The following is an 18,632-nucleotide window of genomic DNA, read 5'->3' on the forward strand; positions in this document are numbered from 1 at the left end:
CAGAAGAGTTGAGGAATAAAAATCATAGTTGGGGATGATTCCTAAAGGAAAATTTCTGCTGCATTTGAATGGGGAAATTAAGTAATTATGAAGAATAGTTGGCATAACATTTCATCATCTAGTCTCTAGGCATTTCAGATAGACATTCTAAGTATAGTATTATTTTTTATTTGAGCGCCTGATTCAATTTGCGTGACAGATAAATGTGTGCACTTTTTGTTATGCTTTTGGAGACAATAAAAAAAACTGTGAAACCTTCTCTGTAAAGAATTATGCTGACATTTTAATTAAAGTTTTCCTCCTACTTGCACAAATAAGAAAGCATGAGAGCTTCAGGAACAAATAAGACCTGAAGCCATGATGGTTCATGACAATTGCATGCATGGAGCAATGTAAATCAGTACAGATTATCTTTGCATTCATATCTAAACTTCATGGAGTAGCAGCACTGTTCTTACCTTAGGATCATGAATTCCTGAAAGTTCCTCGTAGGTTTTCTCCCCTACCATTACCGCAGCTAGATTAGCAGTGTACGTAGACAGACAGAACAAGCAGAATATAGCCCACAGGTTCATTAGGAACCGTCCTGTCCAACACTTGGGGGTCTTGATGGCAGCTGTCCTACCAAACAAAATGGCATAGCAGACATTGAGGGCGGAAGAGAAGGAGAAGACTTTCTTCCTGTTTCTCCCCTTGGGAGTCATTCCAAAAGGACTCTTCCATTCGTACAGAGTTAGAAACAATGCAGTCACATGAAGAGCCACAAAGATCCCCACCCACATTGACCAATGCAGTGGCCACATGAAAGCTCCGATGGGGGCCGTTGTGTCTCTAGTCCGCACCAGGATGCCTAGGCTGGTGGAGAAGAAAGGGCTGGTGAAATCAATCACCTTGCTTCTCGCTGAGTTGATGCTGAAAGATGTGACGGCCAAGTGCGCTGCACGGTTGAGCAAATCACCAACAAGCCCTGTCCAGCGGCCATTTTTCCAGCCACCATACTTCCCGTCGCCGACGATGTACAGGTCAAAATCAAAACTCATGTCATCTGCCAGCTTTTCAAGGAGATCGATGCAGTAGCCATAGCAGCACTTTTTATATTCTATTGGCACAGAATCATTCCCTGACTTTAAGTTCTCAAAGAGGCTCTCGATGACAGTGGTATCATTTGTAAGAGCATCCAGGCACAGCTGACCAGCAGGGCAATGGCCATCCGCATCTACATTGCGTGTGAATACAAAGGGATGTTCAATAAGGGTAACTACTCTTAGATGCAGCCGAGACGATTGATTACCACCACTTTTTGGCTTCTGCATCTTGTTGGGCCAAATCCTGTGGTCCATGACAATTTTCCCCTTGTGCCACCTCCCAAGACGTGTCCACATAGGCTTCCCAACCGGGTCAAGCTGTAGGTTCCAGATGTAGTAATGGCTGTCTGAAGTGATAACAGATGGATCTGTTACTCTAATATAACCTGAGACACCATCGAAGCTCGTGTTTGCTAAAAATCTGAGGGAAAGATGGAAAGAACATTTTTGGTTTTAATTCTGTTTTCCAAGAGTAACTGAGCAAAATTTCTTGTACCTTGACATAAACTTAAACTGAATATACCTCACTTGCCATTACTACTGAGGAAATAATTTCAACAATTTCTAACTCAATCATTCATGAAAAGGGACCAGCCCAGGGAGAAATATGAAAAATCTATTATGACAGATTGTTGGTTTCCTCGAAAAACAAGTTGTACTTTAAGGAATGCAACAACACCTCAAGTGAAGTATGCAATATTTCTGAGTGAAGTGTACACCAATTATACATGTTAATTACTTTGGGGTGAAAATGGCAGAGGGGATGGGATGTGGCGAGCGGAATTTAGGCAAAGTGCAACCAATAATTTGCTTTTCATTCTCCTTGCCATCCTCTGTCTCACTGAACTCAGTGTATTTGTCCTTGCTTCATTCTCTAATCCAGCTTTCCGTAGTAGTTAGTTCAATGGTGTCAATATTATGCATTGAATTCACTCAAGCCTTCAGAGACAAAGCAAAGGAACACTGTTGGAATGCAGAATTAACCCAAGTTCCATACTGCAAATGAAAATGCTGTCCTGGTATAATGACCTGACTATAATTAATGGCACACTTTTAAATAGACTATCTCAGGTCACAGTGTAATTGCTGTGTTGCCTTGTAATTGTCTCATTGCTTCCATTTACTTTGCAACAATTGGATATGAATCTGTGCAGTCAATGTGAACTGACAATGACATCCAGCGACAACAAAGGATGCAGGATATACAGACTATGAACTGGAAGCAAACAAACATTTAAAGGGCTTGACGTAGTTGCTCATACTGTGTGAAGGTGAGAAGGTCTTCAAGGGGTTGCAGAGCTGATTTGCTATATTTAAAGTTCCAAGAGATGAAAGACTTCAGTGACATGGAGAGATTGGAGGAGTTTGTAATGTTCTTAAGCATCATAGAGTTATACAGCACTGAATCAAGACCCTTCATTCGAACCTATCCATGTTGACCAGATATCCTAAACTGATCCAGTACCATTTGCCAGCATTTGGCCCAAATCCATCTAAACCTTTCCTACTCATGTACCATCCAGGTGCCTTTTAAATGTTGTAATTGCAACAGCCTCTAGAACCTTCTCTGGCACTTGTTCCATACATGCACCATCTTCGGCATTAAAAAACTGCCCCTCAGGTCTCTTAAAATCTTTCCCCTCTCACCTTAAACCTACTTCCTCTAGCTTTAGGACTCCTCTGCCCTGGGGTAAGAAAAACCTTGATTACTGCTGCACAGGACATTGGTTAGGCCCTATTGGAATACTGTGTGCAATTCTGTTCTCCCTGCTATCGGAAGGATGTTGTGAAACTTGGAACGGTTCAGAAAAGATTTACAAGGATGTTGCCAGGGTTGGAGGGTTTGAGCTTGAGGGGGAGGCTGAACAGGTTAGGGCTATTTTCCCTGGAGCGTCGGAGGCTGAGGGGTGGCCTTATGGAGGTTTATAAAATCATGAATGCATAGGATAAATAGGCAAGGTCTTTTCTCCAGGGTGGGATAGTCCAAAACTAGACTGCATTGGTTTAAAGTGAGAGGAGCAAGATTTAAATGGGATCTACAGGGCACCTTTTTCATAAAGAGGGTGATGTGTGTATGGAATGAACTGCCAGAAAAAGTGATGAAGTCTGGTACAATGATATCATTTGAAAGGTATCTGGGTGATTACACGAATAGAAAAGGTTTAGAGGGATATGGGCCAAATGCTGGCAAATGAAACTAGATTTATTTGGGATTACTGGTCAGCCTGGATGAGTTGGACCAAATGGATCTGTTTCCATGCTGTACGTCTCTATAACTCTGTTCACACTATCCATGCCCCTCATGATTTTATAAACTCTTATAAGGTCACCCTTCAGCCGCTGACTCTCCAGGGAAAAAAGCACCAGCCTACTCATCCTTTCCCTATAGCTCAAACTCCAAGCATGCCAATATCCTTGTCAATATTTTCTGCACCCTCTCAAATTTAACAACATTCTTCCTCAAGCAGGGAGACTAGGACTGTATGCAGTATTCTAAAAGTGGCCTCAACGATGCCCTGTACATCTGCAACATGGCATCCCAAATCCTTTATTCAATGCACTGACCAATGAATGCAAGCATGCCAAATGTCATCTTCACCTGTTAGGTTTGTTTTTCAGAGACCCCCACAGACTTGATGCAAGAGCAAGACACTGACCCGGTTACAAAAACACGATCCTTTATTATTGAGCAAGTACAAGCTGCAGAGGATCACTGTACGCAACCCAGCACAGAGTGTTGAGTGTCGTGAGCGAACAGGGGACAGTCCACACTTTTATACCCTTGGAATTGGCAGATACATAAAACAAGTACTACATCTGAGAACAGGATACAGCTTTGGTAGTCCTGAAGTGTATGATAAAGACAGGATGCGAATTCAAGTGGTAACAACTGCCTGGCTTGATCAAAGGTGACTGACCTAGCCATCTCAGCAGTAACAGGGATAGGCAGCGGTGTGGGTAGAGTCATAAAGATTACACAGCTTAATGCCATTTGTTTTTACAAATGTTTCACACCCCTACAGATGTTTCACACACTATCCTATTCAGGCAGTAAATTGAGACAGTGTTCACATACCTCTGTATGAAGAGCATAAAAATTCATGGGATGTTAACCCATTAACATCTCACACCACCTTGTCTACCTTCGACTTCACTTTCAAGGAACTGGGTATCTGTTCCCCAGGTCTCTTCGCTCGATGACACGCTCCAGGGCCCTATCATTAACTATATAAGTCCTGCCCTAGTTTACCTTACTAAGCTGGAACACCTCACATTTATCCAATCTGCTACTTCTCAGTCCATTGGCCCATCTGATCAAAGTCCCATTGTATTCTGAGATAACCTTCTTCACTGGCCACCACATCAGCAATTTTGGTGTCATCGACAAACTTTCTAACCATACCTCCTATGGTCACATCCAAATCATTTATATAAGTGACAAAAAGAAGTAGACCCAGCACTGATCTTTGTGGCACCTCTCTGGTCATAGGCCTCCAGTCTGATAAACAACCCTCTACCACTGGCTTCGATCTACTACCTTCACGCCAATTTTCTGACGATTGACTCAGCCTGGATCCTGTGAGATCTAACCTTATTAAACAGTCTACCATGCAAAACTTTGTCAAATGCCTTGCTGAAGTACATATTGACAATGTCTACCATTCTGCACTCATCAGTGTTCTTTACCACCTCTTCAAAAAACTGAAGTTAGCAAGACACGATTTCCCCTACACACAGCGATTTTGACTATCCCTAATTAGCCCTTGCCTTTCCAAATGCATGTAAATTCTATCCCTCAGATTCGCACCCAACAAATTTCCCTAGAGTGACAGAAGTTGAAAGGAGACTTGAGAGAGGTATTTAAAATCATGAAGAGTTTGAAATCAAAAGAGTTTGAGATAGGAAATAGAGAGAATCTATTTCCACTGCCGGAAGGGTCTATAGCCAGAAGAAATTGGTTTGAAATGATTGGCAAAAGAAACTCCAGCTGTATGAAAATTTCTCCCCCTTCCTCTCCCAGCAAGCTGTTGAGACCTGGAATAGACTGTTTGAAAGGCTGATGGGAACTGATTCATTAGGAACATTTAATAAGGAAACGGATAAGTAATTGAAGAGGAAAACATGGTATTTTGTGGGGCAAGAGCAGGTTAAGGGCTTTAGTGGCTTTTTAAGGGCTTTTAGGGGAGGCAATGTCCTGATGATATCATCGCTACACTACTAAACCATAATGCACTGGGGATCCAGGTTCGAATCCCACCATGGCAGATGGTGGAATTCAAATTCAACAAAAACAATCTGCAACTAAGAATCTAATGATGATCACGAATCCATTGCTGATTGTTGGAAAAACCCATCTGGTTCATTGGTGTCCTTTAGGGAAGAAAACTACCATCCTTACCTGGTCTGGCCTGTTTATGACTCCAGACCCACAACACTGTGATTGACTTAACTTGTCCTCTGGGTAGATAGGTCAAGGCAATAAATGCTGGCCTGTCAGTGATGCACACATCCCATGGGTGAATAAAAAGAAGTGACTAGTTTTCACAAGTTTATTGGCACAAACATGATAGGTCAAATGGATTCCTTCTGTGTGGTATAATTTAATGATTTGGAAAAAATATGCTGATGTTATAGCCTGATTATCAATAATGTAATTGTTTTTAATAGATTATTCACAAGTGTAATAGTACAGTACACATCCCAATGATAGCAAGATATGGTGTTAGGTAAGAAGAGACCAAGTACACCAAGGATGGAATAATGGCAGATCAGTCTCAGGGAAGCAGAAATACACAAGCCTGGAAAACTGAGTTTCTATGCCAAAGAACAGGCAGCAAAAAGACAGGAAATACAAAAATCCTGCAAAATACTACAATGTTGGGAAGTCTACTCCGAAAAACTGAGTGTTTCATGAATTATCAATATCAATTAATAGTATTATTGTTTGTTACATTCCCCTCACAATTATACAACAATGTTTCATGGTTTATCATGTGCCAGCTTTTATATGAGCACAACTTGAAAGACAAGGGCCATTTTTCTCTCGTTTAAACCATCATATTTCTTTGTTGCTGCCCCTGAAATGGTAGGCCTAACATACGATGAACGGCTGAGGATCCTGGGATTGTATTCATTAGAGTTTAGAAGGTTGAGGGGAAATCTAATAGAAACTTACAAGATAATGCATGGCTTAGAAAGGGTGGACGCTGGGAAGTTGTTTCCATTAGGCGGGGAAACTAGGACCCATGGGCACAGCCTTAGAATTAGAGGGGGTCAATTCAGAACGGAAATCAGGAGACATTTCTTCAGCCAGAGAGTGGTGGGCCTCTGGAATTCATTGCCATGGAGCACAGTGGAGGCCGGGACGTTAAATGTTTTCAAGGCAGAGATTGATAAATTCTTGATCTCGCAAGGAATTAAACACTACGGGGAGAGTGCGGGTCAGTGGAGTTGAAATGCCCATCCGCCATGATTAAATGGTGGAGTGGACTCGATGGGCCGAATTGCCTTACTTCCACTCCTATGTCTTATGGTCTTTGCCTGGTGAAGGGAACTCTTCATGCAAAATATAGCGATCCTCTGAGCGAAATGGTAGTAACTACTCACGTCATCCATAATTTTCTCAGTCTTGTTTTTAAGATTATGAAATTTTGAACATTAATCAAGACAATATCCTGGAGATTATTGTTAACCAAGGCTTCCAAATAGCAACTTTGCTGTTTTTCTTCTAATGGTGTTTAATTAAAATTGCACCTTGCTTACATAAAGCAAGTCAGAAATAGATTAATTATTCCTTTTGAAAATGTTTGAAAATCTTTATCTTCCAAAACTCACAAAAATAAGCTAAATTAGCCCTTTCCCTTGAGAACTCTCAAATTTTTCTTATTACCACATGCAGTACTTACATTGCATAAATTTTTTATTATTCAAAATATATTCAAGTTCTTCACACAACATTTAGAGTTCAGGAATGAATGTTATGTGGCCAATGCTAGTAATATAGCATTCATTCTTCATAAATACTCATTCTCAAAAGAAAGAAATCTACTTATGTTTGCTTCCTAGTAATTTAAATGTCACTGTCCAAACATAATTGGAGGAAATTTGAAGAATACATATTTTACAACAATATTATCAAAAATATTTGTCTTTAATGATGTGTAATGCATCTGGTAGGGCCATTACTTGAAGGTCTCTTAAAGTAAGGTTTATTTTTGTCCAGCATTGAGTGTGAATTAAAGTGAACCATGCAGTCTCAGCACTTGCCCCTATACTTTCTGCCCCTGGATGGATTAGAATTGTTCTATCAACTGCATTGGTGGAATATTTTTACTTCCTCCTGTTGCTTGAGGGTGGCACGGTGGCTCAGTGGTTAGCACTGCAGCCTCACAGCACCAGGGACCTGGGTTCGATCCCAGCCTTGGGCAATTGTCTGTGTGAAGTTTGCACATTCTCCCTGTGTCTGTGTGGGTTTCCGCCAGGTGCTTCAGTTTCCTCCCACAGTCCAGAGAGGGAGCAGGTGTATCTGTACTCATTCCTTGATGTCCTAGCAATTATGCCTGGCTAAATGTAGATGTACTCATTGCTAAATACTGTAAACTTTCTTGTTATCTAAGAATGTTGCCTTTTCTGTAAATATTCTACAAAGGTGAATCCCCTACCACTACTTACTAGACAAGCCCGAGATGGTGGCACGGAAATGCCTCTGACGACCCAGAATCGTAGAATTGTTACCGTGTAGAATAAGACCATTTGACCCAATTCTCTGAGCACTATAACTCTGTGCCCATCTCCTGCCTTTTCCTTGCTATCCTGCACACTGTTTAAATAAAAACAACTACACAATGCCCTCCTGAATGCTTCAATTGAACTTGCCTCATTAGACTTCCAGGTTACTCACAGTCATATAGCGCAGGGACATACTCTCCAGTCCAACTAGTCCGTATCAATCATAATCCCAAACAAAGCTAATCTCACATGCTGGTGCATGGTCCATATCCCTCCAAACACTTCTTATTCATGTACTTATCCAAATGTTATTTATACGATGTAAGTCTACCTGCATCCACCACTTCCCATGGAGGTTCATTTGACACATTAACTATCCTGTGTTTAAAATAAAATGCCCCTCATGTCTTTTTAAAATCTTTCTCCTCTCATCATAAAAATATGCCCTCTAGCCTTGAAATCAAAGGCCCCTCCCCACCCCCAACCCATCCCAACGAGGGAAAAGATACCTAACATTCACTTTATCTATCCCGCTCATTATCTTATAAACCTCTACAAGGTCACCTCTCAACCTCCTACATTCCTCTGATAAAAGTCCCATCCTATTCAGCCTCTCCCTGTAATGCAAACTCTCCATTCCTGGCAACATTCTGGTAAATCTCTTCTGAACCCTCTCCAGCTTAATAATATCCTTCATATAACAGGGAAACCAGAACTGGACGCAGTGTTCCATAACAGCCTCATCAACGTCCTGTACAACCTCAACATAATGTTCCAAATCCTACACCCAATGGTCTGAGCATTGAAGGCAAGTGTGCTCAATGCTTTCTTAAACACCCTATCTATATGTGATGCAAATTTCAAAGAATTATGTATCTGAACCCCTAGGTCTCTCTGTTTACAACACTTTAATTATATAAGATTTCCGTTTGTTTGTTTTATCAAAATGCAATACTTTACATTTATCCAAATTAAACTGCATCTGCAACTCCTTAGCTCATTGGCCCAATTGATCAAGATCTCTTTGTTATCTTAGATAATCTTCTTCACTGTTCACTTTCCCACCAATTTTGGCACCATCCACAAACTTACTAATCATGCTTTCTATGCTCTCATTTAAATCATGACAAACAAAGTGAACCCAGCACTGATCCCTGTGGAACATTGCTGGTCCAGTCCAAAAACAACTCTCCAGCATCATTTTCTGTATCCTGCCGTTAAGCCAATTTTGTATCCAACTGGGAAGCTCCCCTGAGCCCCAAGTGATCTAACTTTATTCATTTGTCTACCATGCAGAACCTTGTCAAAGGCTTTACTAAAGTCTCAGTAAATAACATCTAACACTCTGCCCTGATCAATCTTCTTGGTTACTTCCTCAAAAAAGCTCAATGAAGTTTGTGTTTTTGTTTCCTCACCTTGCATTTGCTTCTTTTGCAAACCACTTTAGTTCTTGATCCTTTCATGAGCAGGAACCGTTTACTGGTTATCTGTTTGCCTTCTCCTCTTCAAGGGAAACAGTCCTAATTTCTTTCCTCCTAACTGAAATGTCTCGCCCCGGAACCATTCTTTTATGGCACTTCTCCAATGGATTCACATTCTTCCTATAATGTCCCACACAGAAGAGTACACAATAATCCAGCTGAGCTCCAACAGTATCTTGTACAATTCATTATAACCTCCCTCCTCTCTATTCTGTTCCCCTATTAATGAAGCTTTGAATACTGTATGCTTTACTAACAACCCTCTGCCTGTCTTTAGATTTAGTTATTTATTTGTCGCATGTACTAAGTATAGGAATACATAAATACAGCGAAAAGTGCTCACCTCTGTCAGCTTATGTGATAACTGCAATATACACCCATGTCTCTTTGCTCCTGGACACCCTACAGAAAAGCATTCTTCATTTTATACTATCTCTCCAAATTCTGTGCCCCAAAGTGTATAACCTCACTCTGTTCTGCACTGACCTTCATCTGGCAGCTATCCAACCAATTCACCAAATTGTCAATGTCTTTTTGAAGTTCTGCATTGACCTCCTCTCAATTTATAATTCTCCCAAGTTTTGTGAGGTTTACTAACTGTGAAACTGTCCTCTGCATACCACGATCCAGATTATTTTCTTTTATGTATCTATAACTATATATTATATATTGACCCATCATGCAAGGCTAAAGGTCAAGCCCCACTATTCCTGGAGTTGCCAATAAGGTGGAAAACTTTGATTACCACAGAACTGCCCAGTTCTACCCAACTGTTGAAGTCAGACAGAAATATATACACAACCAGGCTTGTATACCTAACTAGTGACAAAAAAAACTATTTGGTTAAGGACAATTTGCAACAATGCTAACAAAGGAATATGAAATACTAACATAAAATTCTATAACTCTATCCCTTTTAACTATCTGCACATACAGACACACACATACAGGAACACAAAGATACACATTTTAAGGGTGGAGGAAGAGATAATAAAGTTTATTGCAGGATTCAATGAGTTGATTTGGTTCAATGTTTTTCAATTTCCTTTGATCCCTTTTCAATTCTTTGCTGACAACACAATTCAGTCTTCCAGTTACTGAGAAATAATCCTTACAATAACCTTAACAGCTTTCTTTATCCTTCTTTCAACAGGGGTATGCAACAAGAGCAGTTACAGGAAAAAGTGCCTGAGAACAATGAGTAGGTACATCTGCTGGTACATCTCACACATAACAGTGAGAGGCGGAGGTATATCTTGATGTATTCCCTGAGAGGTTAGATTCTCTCTGCTACACTGTTCACACACACACACACGCGCGTGTGTGACCTTGTACCCTGTCAGAGGCCATTCCAAACGTCATTGTACAGTTGAGCTCTCTTGCACCTGCAGTAACTAGCTAATGGAAAAGACAACCAAATTAAAGTAGCTGGGATAACAACCCAAACATAAGCAAGGGGAGACAATTTGTCTGTTCAATGTCTCCAAGGAATAGCGTAGTGCAGCATCTCATAGGGGCCTGAACACTCTGGGCTATTGCAAATTTTGCGGTGGAGTCGTATGTGAAGCCTGGTGAAATCAGCCTTGACATCACGAACAATTTGCTGCATCTGTTGTGCCATCTGTCCCACCTGATGGGTCTTTCATCGAGGTGCATTTCTTGCTAAGCAAGGTGAGTTACCAATTGTGAAGGCTTATAGCTTGTCAAATGCCTCAGTACCACACAATTCACCTCATTAAAATTTGGCTTCCTATTTTAACTAATGAATTGAATAAGCATGATGTTCAGAATTCCATGTTTGACACCAGGTACCAACATCTCAGGGCATGCCCTATGGGCATTGCTTGCCTGCGCCCACGTCCATTGATAATGGCGTGAGATATACTTCATCATTGAAGAACCCTCATGGTACTTGTCTGATTCATTTACTGTGCTTCTGCACTTCAATGCTATACGTTGGGCTGCACCAGGAAATAACATTCTCTACCGCCTCCTTACCAATTTTAAATCTTTCTAGTAACTCAATTCCCTTCTCTGTCACTATGGCCTGTGCCATATCTGTCTGGTAGGTGTGGACAGATGTAAAATATTCATTTAACACCTTAGCAACATCTCATTGCTCTGTGCAAATCTTCTTTTTGGTAACTAATGACCCTACTCCTCCTTTATCACCATTTTACTGTTGTGTTGCTTATTGAAGACTTTGGGATTTCCATTTAGGTGCCAGTCTTTTTTCATTATCCCTCTTCATTTGTCATATTTGCTTTTCCATTTCTCATTTGAACCTTCTATATTCACCTTGGTTCTCAACTGTATTTACTACCTGATGCCTGTCCAAAACATAGGTTTTCTGCTTTTAACTTAATTTCTATCTCCTCTGTCATCCAGAGAATTCTGGATTTGTTTGTCCTATCTTTTCCTTTTGAGCTAATGATTCTTTATTGGACCAGAGCCATCTTCACATGAAGGTTGCCCATTGCTCACCCATTGCTTTTCCTCCGACTCTATATCCAGTCTATCTGGCCTAATTCTGTTCTTTCCCAGTAAAGTCCATTCTCCACCAATTGATTATTGTTGCTTTGGATTGACAAATTTCCACTGTCATCCTAAACTTTATGGCATGGTGATAACTATCCCCTAAATAGTCTCCCACTGTCACTTGCTCTATTTGGCTCACCTCAATCCTAAGAACCAGGTCTAGCAGAGCTTCGTTTCTGGTTGGGCTGGACATGTACTGCTGTAAGAAATATTCTAAGAAAATTTATTCCTCACTGCCCCCTAAACCACCATTATCCAAGTCCAAATATGGATAATTCAAGTCCCTCATAACTACTCTGCCATGTACACATTTCTATAATTTCCTTGCAGACTAGTTCCGCTATATCGCTGCCACTAGTTGGCGATCTATTGGAGACAAACTGAACAATGTAATTATACTCTTCTTAATCCTTTACTCTTACTCATTGCTCAGTATCACATTCTGGTGGAGGTGTCAAATACTACAATGTGCCAGGAACAGTCACCTGGAAAAATGCCATATATGCCTGGCCTTCTCTGTCATCTCAACTTTAAAAGTGTTTAGACGTCAAATTGGAGGGAGAAGGTAGAAATGGGACAGACAGATGGACTGACCTCAAAGAAAGAAGGAGGCAGAGGAAAAACTAAAGAACTTTATTCAGGGTTACTTCACTTTGCATAATCCAGTTTCATAATACTGGCAATTAGCAATGGAAGAATGGCACATGCTATTCACTACATATCCCCTTGTCCGTTGTCTTTCTGCAAACTTCTACACTTCAGGGCAAGCAACAGCGTGTGTCCTCAACCATTGAGGTTGAAGAAACCTTAATGAGGCCCTCAGGGCTAAACTTTCCTGGCACTGTACAGAAGGGGTTGGAGATAAAGGGGCCAGGAAATTAGGAAACAGCCTCACTGGAACTGCTCTCCAATGCATTTCCATCTGTAGGTGAAGTTTCTAAGGTTAGGCAAGGAAGTTGGGATCTCCCTGCTGAAGAAACTGCATGACACATCCCCTCTTTATCTCACAGTGTGTGAAATTCATCAGTTCTCTAGGGGTAGCCTCTCAGCAGCTTGGGATACCATAGCCAGAGGACATCATATGGCCAGAGGTCCTACGATTCAGCCTAATGTCCTACCATGGCCTATTCTGCATTCCTGAATAGAGGCAGATAGTGGAATCCTGACCCAACTGGGAAATTCCAAGCCACAGAGTCTCAGTCAGAGTAAGTTGGAAGATTTCATTCAATACGAGAACATATACAGAAAACAAAATGAGGTGAAAGAAGATAAAGATTAAATTGTATAAAAAAAAGGCTACTTATGCAAAATCTCCAACAATTAAATTCTGAAGTAATCGGTGCCACACATTCAAATATGCATTTTCACGGCCAGAGAGATGGCTTGTTATGAATTAAGACTGAGTGCGCCAGTAGGAATTCACTTACGTTTGAACTAACTGCCCTAAGCACTTTTTGCTGACTTAAGTACCCCATCCTTACATGGAGTTGATGGCTTTCTCAGTGGCAGCAGTAGTGCAATAAAGCATGTAGAGCATACAAATTAGACAGCAACTTCCTGATTTCCATGTTAAACTCTGCACATGCAAGGACAGGAATGTGCATCCTACATTCTCACGAACAGGGTGAGTACAGCTAACCCCATTGTTATTCTTACCACAAAACCCAGGCTATTATCTGTATCCACATTGTATCAGCGGCCAATGGCAATACTAATTGTTACCTGTGAATCAGAGATTTTAGTTTTAACACCTGAGTCAGGAAGAAAGCAAGAAGTGCAAAAGAACAGAAAGCCATACGGATCATCTCCCACGTTTCAATTGGAGTTTATTTTTAAGCAAAGCTAAATTTTAAATTCACATAGATCTTTTTTATTGTGGGGAACGGACAGGAAGAGAGGGGATGAGGTAACACATTTGAGGATGAAATATCCTCTGGTCCCTAAACCTCAAAGCAAGCAAATGTTCAGGGAGAGTGCTAAAAGGTTAAGTGTGAGATATGTGACGATGGAGGAAGTGCAATGGGGTCGGCAAGGCAGATGTGATGAAGGGGGTGAGGAGATGGTTAGTGGGTAGTTGACAGTTGAAAGTCAGCCAGCACCATACAAACTCAGCCTATGGTTTAAAAAAGGGCAATTCTGCGTTGTGATAAATTAAGAAAATGACATGTGTAGCTTAGGGGGTCCATTACTGATGAGAAATCGACATACAAATAATTTGGCATTAGCTTTTACTGATCATTTTATTTCGCATAAACCATTTCTATAAGTTGACATTTGTAAGCTTTTAAAAAACACACATATTTTGGTTCATAGTGATCTATCCACTGCATTTGATTTGGGTCTTGCAGTACTTTATCAAGAAGAATGCAGCTTTCTCTTTGTTGTTGTATTTGCAGGAAACCCAGAAGAACCAAGGGATTGGCTATTTATTTTGAATTTAAAAGAACAATGCTTATAATTGCTAGTGAGTTCAGAAAGATTCATCACTTTAAATATAATAAATTGCAAGAAGCTTCAAAGCCACCATTTCCCCTGTCCAGTTGAGCACTGAAGCTGAAAAATTCATTTGAGTTTCATTCTCGCTCATTCCTAAATTCCAACTTTGATTCCCTTATGGTCCAATCAATCCTTCTCACTTGAGCAATGATCTCTCTTGGTTCATGGAAAAAACTCACTTTCTTGCACTTAATTCCTATGGTTTCCATTTCGTCAACTGTGGTTGGACCTTTGTATACCTGCATCCAACTGAATGAAGTGACTGCTGTTAGACATGAGATGTCTGGATTTTAAGATAACACCACTTGAACTTTATCGTCAGAGTTGTGAGCAAGTAAAATCTATATATAGATCAAGCTTGTGTTATTCACCATAGAAAGCACAGACTGGGTTAGAACCCAATGAGCTTCGGCATGATATTATTGTGCATGTACAGAGAGCAGAAAATTTTATCGCACTTGTTTGCAATACCACAGATGTGACACCAGATTGGAATCCTGAAATATTTATAGACTTTTTTAAAGTTTTTATTCCAAATGCTTTTTTAAAAAGTTGATTGAGACAGAAAAACTGTGCATTTAATGTCAGTGACATTGGGGCAAAGTCCTGTGCGAAGCCACAGGAATGTTGCCTATGTACATTATCCAGGAAACTTCAAAAACAGGGAGGCTTAAGTCTAAGAAATAATAAGGGAGCAGACTATTCCTGCTCAATACAAAGTGACCTCTTGCAGAAATGTCTGGTTCATCCTCTAGAAATATGCAAGGCAAAAGGTTAAAGGTCAGTTTCAACTAGTCATGCTTCACTGGGGTAGCCAGCTGGAAATCAAGCCTCATTATTCCTCATGGCTTCATAGAAGTTAAACTATGCCAAGTGGCCAATTTACTTGTCAGATAAACCTAGGCCAACAGAAAACACCGACTACATTTTCACACTGAACAAGAATGACTATTCGCTACAAATAAATAAATTCTAACTACCAGTGACCTATGAACTATCTACATATAACCCTATTCATTAAATTTCTAACCCCCTTCTATCATGGTCTCCCTACAGACTGATACAGGAAGACAAAACGCAGCTGTTGTGGGTGAAGGGAAAATAACACTTGGAAAGTAGTTCGATGGCACCAATTCACAGAGGTTGTTGAAATTATTTCTTTGCTAGCTGGGGTTTTTTGCTCTTCAGTCTCTCTCCTCCAGGTTCTTTCACTTCTTTGGCGGAGGCACAGGCAATTGGTATTCTAACTGTAGAATCTTTTGGTTACTGTTTAAAGGCCACAGCTACAGCAACTGAAAGGGAAAATGAACTAGCTTTCTTCAGGCTTTAGCTATTTCACTCTACAGAAAGACACATCATCTGCCCTTGCAGCATTCCTATAGCTTCTGCCAGTATTGTGCACATTCACAAGTTGTTCAGCTACCCAGAAGCCAACCAGATTGCTGTTGTTGTCAGGCTGATGGCCTTTGTTATCTACAATTGGTCATAACACCACAAACCAATCAGCAACCTGTCACTGGCTGAATCTCACTTTATCCACATTCCCTGGTGCTGGTCCATCGACAAATGGCTTCCCCCACTGTTGAACAATGCAACATATAAATACATTGTACGAAGAGTTTCAGTAATCCGCTTTCTAAAGTGCACCGTGGGGAGGTGTAGGTCAGTCCGGGGAGGATGGACAGGTCAAACTCTCTCTTGTCCTGACTGCTAGAGTGCAATCACGATTAAGAGACACCAGAACTACAGAATCCCAACCAATCTGCAAAGCTAAGGATCATTAAAACCAATTGTGCACCAACAAACATCTTCTTTCCTGTTGACCTCTAGCTACAATGTTTAACCATCCACTCTTTATAGACAATTCAGAGACTGATCCATGTGTTAGTTGTTTTTAAACCTTTTGCCTTTTTGGGTTCACCTCTTACCTCTATTTTGGGTATGTGTTTTCTATTACTAATTCTTCTTGAGTTTAGTAATTAACAAACTCACTCTTTTGTTAATTCAAGACATCTTGGTTATACTGACTACTACTAAGACATAAATTCATTTGGGTCTGGGAGAAAGGCAATCACAACGGAAGGGACTTTTTCTTTAATCAATGCTGTTGTAACCAACCAAGGAGCGTGTGAATAATGAAGGGAAACCGGGTCCTCATCTGGGAGTTTAGGGTATTCCATTTGGGCACATAATAAAATGCTGCAACACAGGGATATCCTGCATCAAAACTTGTGTCTATAGATTCCTTTTTACAAGTGTTTCATCTCTTTACACATGCAAATGTGGTACCCATTGTATAACTGGTGTGCTGTGACAGCAGTTGAAACCAAACCTGAGGTGCAAGTTATTTGGATTTATTCACAATTGCTGAATCTGAATAACTGGATGTCTTCTTCTCGACTCCACATTTTATACCCATTCCTCATCCTGATTAGCACTAAAACTTTTAAAAGTTGATTTAAATTTATCAGAACTGTAGTCGGCTTGAGAATGGTTAATTCCCTTGAACATAGAATCATGCAATCCCTTCCCTGTGGAAGCAGGCCATTCTATACTGCCCCTCCAAACAGCATCCCACTCAATTTCATTCGGCTGTGAAATCTTGACCCAGTGTTAAACAAAATGGAGGTATTTTCAAATACCTTACATTGACTGTTGAAGCTAGTTTAGTTTTGAATTATTTAAAATTTATTCTTTTAAAATAAAAGTATTAGCAGTCTACACAATCAGTAGGATGCTGTTGTCAAGTTCGTTTTCGGAGACCCTCACAGACTTGATGCAATAACAAGACACTGACCTGTTTAGAAAAACACAAATCCTTTTATTACCAAGCAAGTACAAGCTGTGGAGAATCACTGCTTAACCCAGCACAGAGTGCAGAGTCTTGCAAGTAATTCTCCCCAAGCAGCTTCCCGCCCAGCTAGGAATTCAGTGTGGGACTTTTGTGGCTTCTTGTCTTCCCACACGTCGGTGTGCGGACACTGTCTTGGGCTTCCTGACTGAATAAAATTCAGAGGACAGTCCCTGCTTTTCTTACTTCACAAAAGACATGATACATAAAATAATTTCACAATTTACAATGACAAGATACATGAAACAATTACTATAACAGACAAAGACAGGATACCAAACAATTATTACATCAAGAACATAAAAGACCAGGAAATAGTATCGATTGCTCGTGAAGTGGCTGCTCATGGCTGGAGGTGATTTCAAGTTGTTATCAGGACAGATTGTGATTTCAAGTTGCCAGTGTGTCTGGCTAGAACAAAGTCAGTGCCCTGGCCCCTTTGTCAGCAATAGAAGATACATGCTTTGGAGGTCTTACACCTTTACAAACGTTCCCCACCTAACCCTATTTGAAACAGTTTATTTCAAATTTGGTTCACTCAGGAAGCTTGGGGCGGTGTCTGCGCGCTGGTGTGTGAGAGGATGGGGAGTTGCAGGGGTTTTGCACTGGGTTCCTAGCTGGGCAGAAAGCTTCAGGGCAGTGCCTGCATACCTACGTGTAGGCAGATAAAAGACTTTAATTGATAGAAGTACAGAAATCAATGGGATGTTAACCCAATAACATCTCACTGTGGGAACTTAAGGGATCTGAGCTGGGCTTGGCCAACAGAATAAAGTTATTAAACTATTCAGAGATCTGTAGAGTTATTTTTTAAATGAAGAAAATAAGCATACTTAGTTTAAGATTTGCCTGTTCATGATGTATTGCCTCACTTTGTAAAGCAAGTACTGCATGATACATTTTGGAACAAATACCTATAATACTGCTTTGCAGTGGTGCCAGACTTAGACTTAGATTGCTGTTTAAAATGAGTCTAAACATTTCAACTTGTTTTCTCACTCTTTCTGAGATAATGGGAACTGCAGATGCTGGAGAATCCAAGATAATAAAATGTGAGGCTGGATGAACACAGCAGGCCAAGCAGCATCTCAGGAGCACAAAAGCTGACGTTTCGGGCCTAGACCCTTCATCAGAGAGGGGGATGGGGTGAGGGTTCTGGAATAAATAGGGAGAGAGGGGGAGGCGGACCGAAGATGGAGAGAAAAGATAGGTGGAGAGGAGAGCATAGGTGGGGAGGTAGGGAGGGGATAGGTCAGTCTGGGGAAGACGGACAGGTCAAGGAGGTGGGATGAGGTTAGTAGGTAGATGGGGGTGCGGCTTGGGGTGGGAGGAAGGGATGGGTGAGAGGAAGAACAGGTTAGGGAGGCAGAGACAGGTTGGACTGGTTTTGGGATGCAGTGGGTGGAGGGGAAGAGCTGGGCTGGTTGTGTGGTGCAGTGCGGGGAGGGGCCG

General features: G+C 40.9%; 1 protein-coding gene across 1 annotated transcript in view; it reads right to left on the reverse strand.

Annotated features, from left to right (window-relative positions):
- LOC125451198 (glutamate receptor ionotropic, NMDA 3A-like) overlaps window positions 1-18,632 on the reverse strand; it is a 160,294-nt gene that overhangs the window by 79,493 nt on the left and 62,169 nt on the right. Inside the window, exon 3 of the mRNA XM_048528046.2 lies at window positions 459-1,506. Coding sequence (XP_048384003.1) covers window positions 459-1,506 — 1,048 coding nt within the window. The remainder of the gene's footprint in view (window positions 1-458; window positions 1,507-18,632) is intronic.

Source organism: Stegostoma tigrinum, chromosome 3 (assembly GCF_030684315.1).
Source record: "Stegostoma tigrinum isolate sSteTig4 chromosome 3, sSteTig4.hap1, whole genome shotgun sequence".
NCBI lineage: Eukaryota > Metazoa > Chordata > Chondrichthyes > Orectolobiformes > Stegostomatidae > Stegostoma > Stegostoma tigrinum.